The sequence below is a fragment of the Borostomias antarcticus genome, assembly GCF_949987555.1.
Source record: "Borostomias antarcticus genome assembly, chromosome: 33".
NCBI classification, from domain to species: Eukaryota; Metazoa; Chordata; class Actinopteri; order Stomiiformes; family Stomiidae; genus Borostomias; species Borostomias antarcticus.
The window spans coordinates 2,521,545-2,531,131 of record NC_140266.1 but is presented as its reverse complement, the minus strand read 5'-3'; the positions used below and the strand labels follow the sequence as shown (position 1 = coordinate 2,531,131).

At 44.7% G+C, this 9,587-nt stretch overlaps 2 protein-coding genes across 2 annotated transcripts; both read right to left on the bottom strand.

Annotated features, from left to right (window-relative positions):
* Nucleotides 1-325: 325 nt before the first annotated feature.
* rab43 (RAB43, member RAS oncogene family) lies at nucleotides 326-3,875 on the bottom strand. The gene is made up of 3 exons (XM_084460553.1): nucleotides 3,581-3,875; nucleotides 2,130-2,313; nucleotides 326-1,799 (listed from the first exon to the last, which is right to left on the bottom strand). The coding sequence occupies exons 1-3, from the start codon at nucleotides 3,767-3,769 to the stop codon at nucleotides 1,546-1,548; spliced, it is 627 nt and encodes a 208-aa protein (XP_084316679.1). The 5' UTR covers nucleotides 3,770-3,875; the 3' UTR covers nucleotides 326-1,545.
* A 1,132-nt stretch (nucleotides 3,876-5,007) lies between these two features.
* On the bottom strand, nucleotides 5,008-8,915 carry LOC311327619 (neuronal acetylcholine receptor subunit alpha-4-like; the record flags this gene model as incomplete). Its single annotated transcript, XM_084460705.1, has 7 exons — nucleotides 8,790-8,915; nucleotides 8,658-8,702; nucleotides 8,381-8,490; nucleotides 6,923-7,796; nucleotides 6,546-6,824; nucleotides 5,856-6,095; nucleotides 5,008-5,133 (listed from the first exon to the last, which is right to left on the bottom strand). Exons 2-7 carry the CDS (start codon nucleotides 8,685-8,687, stop codon nucleotides 5,008-5,010), a joined length of 1,659 nt encoding a protein of 552 aa, XP_084316831.1. The 5' UTR covers nucleotides 8,688-8,702; nucleotides 8,790-8,915.
* Nucleotides 8,916-9,587: the final 672 nt, after the last annotated feature.

Genomic DNA, 9,587 nt, shown 5'->3' with positions numbered 1-9,587 from the left:
TCTTTTTACTAAGAGACCTATAAAAATGTGAAGCCACTGTAAAACAGACATGCCTACCTTGCACAGGCTACCATATTTAACAATTCAAAATTGACACTATTTAAGACTTTTGTTGTGTTTGTAATAAATGACTACACTTGAACTTGTTCTAACGTTATTTTCTTACATTCAGTTGTCTGAGGGTTAGACACATTCTAGGTTAGTCTCAGCCTTCTGCATCAAACCAGACACGGGCTTAGATTCTCACAAAATGACATTTTAATTCAATATGAACAGATGATTTTGAGCATGATATCTCAAGATACAAAGATTTAAAAAACATCCACTGGCAAGTATATCAACATGTGGTAAAATTGCATAGTTACTCATTCATTGGCCCACTGGGTTTCCATTGTCTTTGTTGAACAATGCTCCAGTCTTCACTTCTCACTCATCTTCTAAGCACGCACCTGGTCGACCTGCTGTCCAGGACACGAGGAAGAGAAAGGCACTGACCGTCCGTCTGTCACCTCCATTACATCAAACACAATTATCCCTCAGATACATTCAACGATGTTCACATCTCAATTAAGTGTACATATGACAACAACAAGAGTAAAGATGATACGATTTCACACAAATAACATATAAACCATGGCAGACTTCCTGATATATATATTTTTTTTATAAAACTGAAAATATGATAGGCCTACACTGTCAATATCAAATTTAGAAAAAAGTTCCGACAGTGTAGCCAGTTGGTCGATACACAAGCACTTCATTCTGTCTTCACAGACCAGCTAGTGACTATAGTGACTATCCAGCCCTGGTTTTCCCTCCGCTAGGCTGGATGGCTGAAGAAAACACAACACAGCCTTTCCCCACTAAAATACACACAAACAATTCTGTCATTTTCTCAAGAGAGAGACTCTAGAGGTCCAGAAATATGGCACTCTGGAATCACATTCTTTTGTGCAAAAAAAACCTCCCACACCAAACAACTCTCACTGCTGTACTGCATACAGTACCTTCAAACAATTGAAACCAGGATCACTTTGATAAATCACTGTGCAAAACATATTCAAAGCCTGTGGTATACGTAATGTATGAACCCTGACCTCTTTGACAAGAACACACCGTCCACAATACCCTTGTTGTAGTCCAAAGACAAACCTAACCCTAACTCCATACTGGCCATAAGACACGATCATATCCACTCTGCATGTCTTAAATCAATGTCCATACGCAAACAGGCTTGTCTGTAGAAAGAGTAGCCGGGCGGAGCCCACACTGGGGCCATGTTGTGCTACACTATCTTCCCTGTGTAGTTCTAAAGGAAAAACAAAATAAAAACAGCTACAGACACATGCCTTTTCCGCTGCTAAAAGACACCTATTGCTACATCAAACGTGTCCATCCACTGATCCCTGAAGATGAGCCTGATTGAACAACCCAAAAACAAGTACTACCCTTCGCTCTGGTCAATCATCCTTGTTCCACCACAAACTCTCCTCAGAATGGCATCAACCCTTATATGGCCCAATCTGAATACTCTAGCCAATCATATTAACAGCCACACCCCCAGCCCTCAGCGGTGACATCTTTGCTGTTCAGTTTAAAACTGTCTGTCACGTTCTCGTTAAACATGGGGCCCCCGTGTCTGAGGATGAGCTCGGTGGCCATCTTGGTAAAGGCCTCCTCCACGTTGCTGGAGTCCTTGGCTGACGTCTCGATGGCGCTGATGAACTCCAGCTGCTCGGCCATGGTCTGGGCGTCCTGGTAGGGCACCTCGCGCATATCGGCCAAGTCACATTTGTTACCTGTGAATAAATAGTAAACAACAACATTTCAGTCACATGGACATGGATGAGAGTGCTAGGGTTTGAGAGATGATCAATAGACAGATATTGATGTACCAAGGATACCGATACCAAATATATATATATATATATATATATATATATATATATATATATATGATATATATATATATATATATGATATATATATATATATTATGTATATATATATATATATATATATGATGTGTATATATATATATATATCATATCATGTATATATATATATATATCACATAAAATAATAACTTCATAGTGTTTAATCAGTGGATAATTTATAAACAGACGAACCGATAAGAAGTGGCACAATGTTTGACCCTCCATACTTCTTCACATCCTCCATCCATTTGGGCACGGACATGAAGGAGGCCCTCTTGGTGACGTCGTAGGTAATGATGGCGCCGTTGGTGCTCCGGTAGTAGCTCTGGGTGATGGTGCGGAAACGCTCCTGGCCCGCCGTGTCCCAGATCTGCAGCTGAGACACAAACAACAATATAAGATACGGCGGTTGCAACGCCTCACACACGCAAGGTCACATGGGCAGAATGACAGATACTACTAGACTATCAGTGTCCTGGGACACTGGTCCCAGATATCCATATCGGAATGATTGTTTCACAATAAAGTTGAATCCAATTTAATCTATTAACCATGAAGCAAAATATATTTAAAACCCAATCTTTGTTGTTTTTGTGCATGGCTGTAAGCCAGCACCTAGGATAGCGTTTGTCCAGTTGTCACTCCCTCCCTCCCTCCCTTACTCTGGTCAATGTTGACCTGCATTTTTCTGTTGGCACCACAAGAGGCAGTAGTCATAGCAAAATAGCTAATGTTACAGTGTCAGTGTAACTGCTTTAGCTACTGACCGCTACCATTAATGTTATTGAAGCTGCTGCTAGTTGTTGTGAGCTCATGAGCTAACTGACTATCCCGCTCTTATTGTGCTGGATTAGCATTGGAAGCATTGGAACTGATGTGTCCAGGTGACAAGACCTATCTCAATTTATCAGACATTATTTCATGTCCTTTCAATTCACAGCTATTTCAGTGGCATGACTAGCTTCCGTCCTACCAGTCCTGAACAGAAACAAGCCAGCCACGCACATAAGCCAGGATGGACCTGGCCTGGTTTTAATCAATGTCTGTGTGTGTGTGCCAATGCCAGTTGAGCTTAGACTATGCTGGGCTGTGTTCATAAGGCTACAGCTGTGTTTAATGGTATATCTAGATATACCATTATGAACACAGCTTACACAGAACACAGTTTAATGGTATATCTAGATATACCATTAAACACAGCTGTAGCCTTATGAACACAGCCCAGCAGAGTCAGCCAACTGGCATTGGTACACACAACCACACACACACAGAACGTCATTGATAAAAAAAAAATGCTGATGTCTGCTGACTAAGCCACAGAAAGGAGGGAATAGTGGATTTAGGAGTCGATAACACATAAATAGTCTACTTCGGAGAGGCCTAAAAGACAGACATAACATGTCCTAGTGAATAATCTATGATATATTGATTTTCTTATTTGGTGAATATAGATAATAAACCGACTTCAGGTTATTCAGTAACTTATCCAGAGCAGGATAGGCTACTGTAGCTGTTCAGCAGGAAGCAGTTCTGACAACACCGCATGATGACATCAAACAATAGTTGTTTACTTGGATTGCAAAAATATATGTAGGCTACAATATTATGTACTACTAACTACTAAATGACTGTAATGTACTAACCTTCACTTTCTTTCCTTGAATTTCCATGGTCTTCATGGTAAAGTCCACTCCGATTGTATTTCCTTGTCTTTCGATAAATATGCCAGTTTTGAAACGCTGAACCACACAAGTTTTACCAACACCGACATCTCCCACTAAAACGATTTTGAATACAAAGTCATAATTATCATCGGATTCAGCTAATGACATCGTCTCTGTGACTGGAGATGATCTTGATTGTTTGGATAGCAGTAGGTTCCTACAGTTGCATTAATGTTTTGCTCAGAAAGCCTCTTGGAGAGCTGAACTGACGTGGAGAGTCGGCACCTGCGGAATTGCCAACGCGGAAGGGACAACACAGTAGGCTACAGTTAGGTATCCCGGCTGCGCCTGATTCCAATACCATACCCATACCATACCATTTTATTTATAGAGCACATTTAAAAACAACAAAGTTGACCAAAGTGCTGTACAAGTCAAACAACAATAACACACAAAGAACACATAGTAAAACATACGCAGTATGTCACATGAAAAAGGACAAGTCTCTTAGGCCATGTCAGGAATATTTTCTGTCTATTAGGGAATGATGTTTATCCTAGCCTAGTCCCTTTGAGTTGTTAACTTGTATTTAATAAATTAATTATATACTTGTGATTTTGTGCTGTCAGTATCTTTTCCTGATGCTAGCCCTCAATGACTAAATGGTTGGTCAGCTACATTGATTTCAACAGGTAAAACACATAAAATAGGCTATTACTGCACTCAAAATGTATCCCACAGAGACACAGGAGTACTCAATATATTTATTTACTTTTTCTAATATGTGAATAGCACATCAATAGCATTACGAATACATGACATAATAAACAGCAAGTGCACAGTAAACATGTTGTCCCCCACCCCAATGCATGCTTTGTGGTAATGGAGTGATATTGTCTTAATGAATATGAATATGAAATGTGTTATTCATTTTATATGCAGTTTATCACTCATAAGCTCATTTGAGGCTCAATCAAAGGATTCTGTGTAGTATACATCATGTATGTCTGATCATTGGGTTTCATTTGCCCTGTTTCTCATTCCGAAAAACATTTGCTCATTCTAGAGTGCATTGTTCAAAGCGTACTCTCAGCCAATGAATGTAGAACTCCAGAGCACAGCTGAGCTGTGATGTTAATTTTCGCTATGTTATCATTGACTTATGCTAAAACAGTTAGCGGCCTTAAAGTCCGATAACTGACTGTAAAGTAGTTTTGGCATTAAAACGAATATATTTTTTTGGCCTGGTGGGGGGTGGGGGTTCTCATTACAGTTATAGGGGAAACGCTGCAAAGCGATTGGCACCAGACTATCTAGAGCTTGCCAACTCCAAAATCTTATCCGCCGGATGCAACTTCACCTTAGACTGGATCTAAAATGCAGCGAATGGCCCCAGACTAGCCAGACTACATCATTCCAGCAAGCCAGGGCGGGAGGAAGAGGCCTACAGTTCCCAGAATGCACACCATGCTCAACATCCAGAGGAAGATGCGGTCGATGACCATCGCCACATACTTCCACTCCTGTTTCACCTGTAGGACACAGGAAAGGTCATTTTCTACAGAGGACATACCCATGAGTTCATTAGTTCAGGAACTACTATTAGAGTCTTAATGGTCAGTATAGTAGGTGAAACAGCACCAAACCCAACTTAGTTTACTATAGTTTCAAGAATGAGTACTGTTGTCCCGTTGTTGTTGCACTATTACAATTGTCCGGTCAGTCAACCCAACTGCGGATTGTGACTTTAAAGTCGCACTGAAATGAAAAAAGCATTCTGTCCCATTTTGGTTCACATAATTGGTCATAGTGTTCACCTATTCAACGATGTATGCCAAAAAAATTACAAAATTCTACTTTTCTTGTAATCTTATATCAAAGTATATAATTTCTTACTTCCTGGAAAACGGTAGGTCACGTGCAATGACGACAACAGGTACCTTTGATTTTAGTCCAATAATCTCACAACATCCACCCGTCAATCAATGCTATCCTTCTATCGAATCTGTCTAAAGTTCTTAAAACCCGCCCACTTGTCAATGTTCCAATCAAATTCCTCTAAACACATGTCCCACCCTCATAGCTTGTTTGCGTCGAAAATACGTCAAACTACGGAAGTTAGATGATCTCAAACGTCTGTTTCAGTGCGACTTTAAAGTTCAGTAACAATGACAGGGAACTCTACTTATCCTCATGGTCCATTATTAGATGGGCAGAACCAGTGGAATTATTAGATCACCGAACACAGACTTACGGAGAAGTCCATGTCCTCAGCTCTGAGGTGGTCAGCGATGTAATGCACCGCCTCCACGGCCATCTTCATGGAGGGGGAGAGGAGGCAAAGGTCTCCGGTGCTGCTGGAACTGCCCGCCTGGGCGGGTTCTGTCTGGCCCATGTGGTGTTTACACAGGGCAGGGCAGCTACGCCTTCTCTCCTCCCTGTTCATCTGGCGCTGGAGGAGAGGACGTGGCTTCCCCGCGCTCTTGCTGTTGCCCTGGGAATAAATAGAATAGAAACCTTTCTATTTCTTCAAAATGACACACGCATGCACACACACGCACACTTGTCTTACTATACTTGTGGGGACCGCGTACATTTAAACCCTAGCCCGAAACCCTAACCCTAACCATTTACCCCTGAAGACCCCTGAAGACCCCCTAACCCTAACCCTCAACCTAACCCTAACCATAGACCATAGACCCCCTAAAATAAACCATAAATCCTTTTTTGTAAGCCCTAAACTATAACATTTGACCCTAAAACTAGCCATAAACTTGTGGGGACCTTCCAAATATCCCCGTAAGTGATGATGGTTCTTATTTAACTATTCTCGTGGGGATATTTGATCCCCGCAAGAATTGTTAAACCTGGTACACACACACACACACACACACACACACACACACACACACACACACACACACACACACACAGTGTCAGTCACCTTGGGGGCCTCCTCATGCAGGCAGCGGTACTGGGTGCTGCGGGAGCGGCAGTGGCCGGCGCTCTGGGGCTCCTCCCCCTCCCCCAGACCGCTCTGCACACTGAGGGAGCGCATCGCAGGCCGGGCCCGGTGGAGCCGGTCCCCGGGCGGACGGTGGAGGGGCCGCGGGAGAGGAGGAGGAGGAGGAGGAGGAGGAAGAGGAGGGGTGTCGCCTGGCTGGGACGCCGGTTCTTCCCGGAGGACGGTGGATCTAGCCACGGGGGGCGTCCCTTGGGGATGCTGGAGGATGGCAAAATGGTGCCTCTCAGGAAACCTGGGTGAGCCTATAGTCTTGAATGCGACTCCTATAGGGGTGGACTTTCGGTAGAGTTACATACCTGCAGTGGTGGCGTGGGCGTGGGCCCCTTGGCGCGTCGACCCGGGGAGAGAGAGGCGGAGTGGGCCGGGGCGCCCCGGGTGTCCAGCTCGGCCTCAACGCCGGCCCAAAGCGCGCCGCCGGCCCCCCTCTGAATCGCCGCCGCCGGCCGTTTGCCGTTGCCCTTGACCACGACCGGCCGCCGGATAAACAGGAAGCCGGGGACCAGCTCCAGGAAGACGGCGCGCACCCAGCGGGGCATGGCGTGGGTGCGCGGCGAGCGGTGGTGCACGTTGAGGACGAAGATGGTAACGACGATGGAGAGGGTGACGAAGATCATGGTGAAGAGCAGGTACTCGCCGATGAGGGGCATGACCAGCGAGGTGGACGGGATGATCTCAGTGATGAGGAGGAGGAAGACGGTGAGGGAGAGGAGGACGGAGATGCAGAGGGTGACCTTCTCGCCGCAGTCGGACGGCAGGTAGAAGACCAGCACGGTCAGGAAGGAGATGAGCAGGCAGGGGACGATCAGGTTGACGGTGTAGAAGAGCGGAAGGCGCCGGATGACGAAGGAGTAGGTGATGTCGGAGTAGACCTCGCGGCAGCACTCGTACTTCTTGATGTTGTAGCTGCCCGTGGCGCTGACGATGACCCACTCGCCGCTCTCCCAGTAGTCCCTCTGGTCCACGTCGCCGGCCGCGCTCACCAGGTCGATCTTGGCCCGGTCGTAGGTCCACGAGCCGAACTTCATGGTGCAGTTCTGCTGGTCGAAGGGGAAGAAGGTGACGTCGATGGAGCAGGACGACTTGTAGATGGCCGGGGGCGCCCACTTGATCCAGCCGTCGTGGAACAGATGGGCCTTGGTGAGGTGGGTCACGGCAAAATCCCCGTCTGCACTGAAGAGTACAGAGATGTTTTATCACTGATAATATGGAAAATTAAAGATTTGATCAATTTATGAGTATGGAAAACTCAGAAGGTTGAGGTTATCTTATACTGTATAGCCATGGAGTTTCATATTCTCACTATTCCGGTAACACTTTACAATAAGGGTACATTAATAAGCATTAGTTAATACATTATTAAGCATGAAGTAACAGTTAACTAATGTCTCTATTAACCATTTACTAATGTTATTTATGTTAACTAAGGTTAACTCACCTAACCCTAACCCTAACTAAGGTATTAATTAACATTAGTAACCTAACCTAACCCTAAATAAGCATTAGTTAACAGTTAAATAATGTTTTTTGTGACCCTTATTGTAAAGTGTGACCACTATTCCCAATGTAATGTTCCTTCTCCTTTGTCTTGTATCTTCTACTTTTTAGCTGTCACCAGCGCAAATCTCTAGCTCTGTCTGTCAGTTGGTCCACAAAAACTTAGTCTGGCGTACGTGGTCACAGCTATAGAGATATTGTGCTTGTTTTATGTTCCTATATGTTACGAGTCAACATGTGTTGGACGGAAACAAGCCTACTTGTTGTAGAGAACAATGTCCGGCCTCCATATGAGCTGGGAGGGGATCCTTACGGAGGTGATGTTCTCGTAGTCTCTGGGCTTCCACCTCAGCTTGTAGTCGTACCACTCCTGGAGGAAGCAGATCAGATAGCAAGCGGATCTGGGCCATATACAGGCCAGATCTGGCCCTTGCGGCTTAGTTCCGGCCCATATATGGCCCAGAATTATTACCCATCCGCTTGCTAGCAGTTACAGCATCGTACCAAACACAGCGAACGAGGCGGAATTCAACTCACTTGCTTCACCCAGACGTTTGTAGTCATCATTTGATTCTTCTCGTCCTTATGGAAAGGAGAAAAAAAGTTTTGCGTTAAGGCGTTTGTGTGGCGGTGTTAGAGTAGTGGAGCGAAAGGGTTTCTCGTCCTCACCACATCGATGAGCTGGGCGATGGACAGGCCGAAGCGAACCTTGACCACGTCAGATGCGTTGGCCACAGGCCGGGCCAGCTTGTTGTAGCGGTCAAACAGACTCTTCAGGAGGCGGTCCTCCGCCTGGGCCTTGGACCACCTGGGGTGGCCACACACTAGAGGAGGAGGAGGAGGATGAGGAGGTGGAGGAGGAGGAGAAAGGACGGGGGGGGGGTGGAGGAGCAATTCTGATTTCATCGCTCAACACTCATTCGTCCTCCCAAAAGTCACCATCTGCGCGGTGGCCTTGTATTGTGTTTTGCTGAATGCAATGGATCAATGCTCTTCTGAATGGAGCTTTTCATCAATCAGTTTTAAAAGCATTCTCTACCTCTTCTCCCTCACTGACCTTCACAATCTCTTGCTTTCCTGTGTTGAAATGATGTAATAACAGTAAGGATGAACATGCTTCCCAATAGCCTTTAAAGGAGTAGTAAAGGGAAAATGCATGTTTAGCCCTGTTTTAAGGTTACTTATGATCATATACAATGGTTCAGATCGAAACGTTGACAAAACTAGCACTTTTGAGAAACCCTACAGGATTCATACTTTGTGGCGAATTTGATGTCTTTGTTGTGTTTAATTGTTTTTTGATATGAACAGTTGGTCATTTGAATAAAAATGGTTAGTGTTAATAACGTATGGTTTGTGAGAACCACAATGTGTACAGTACAAATATAACAGGCTCTCAGTACCCCTCCAGCCATGCATTCAAAACATTACTATTGAACATTGAACATTAATAAACAACTGTGGGAA

Bases quoted from the DNA above. Each gene is read 5' to 3' on its own strand.
- rab43 (XM_084460553.1), bottom strand. From the start codon at position 3,769: ATGTCATTAGCTGAATCCGATGATAATTATGACTTTGTATTCAAAATC. The intron at 2,314-3,580 runs GTTAGTACATTA...TTTGTGTCTCAG, and splicing joins TTCAAGGAAAGAAAGTGAAG to CTGCAGATCTGGGACACGGC. The intron at 1,800-2,129 runs GTTCGTCTGTTT...ATTTATTCACAG, and splicing joins CATTGTGCCACTTCTTATCG to GTAACAAATGTGACTTGGCC.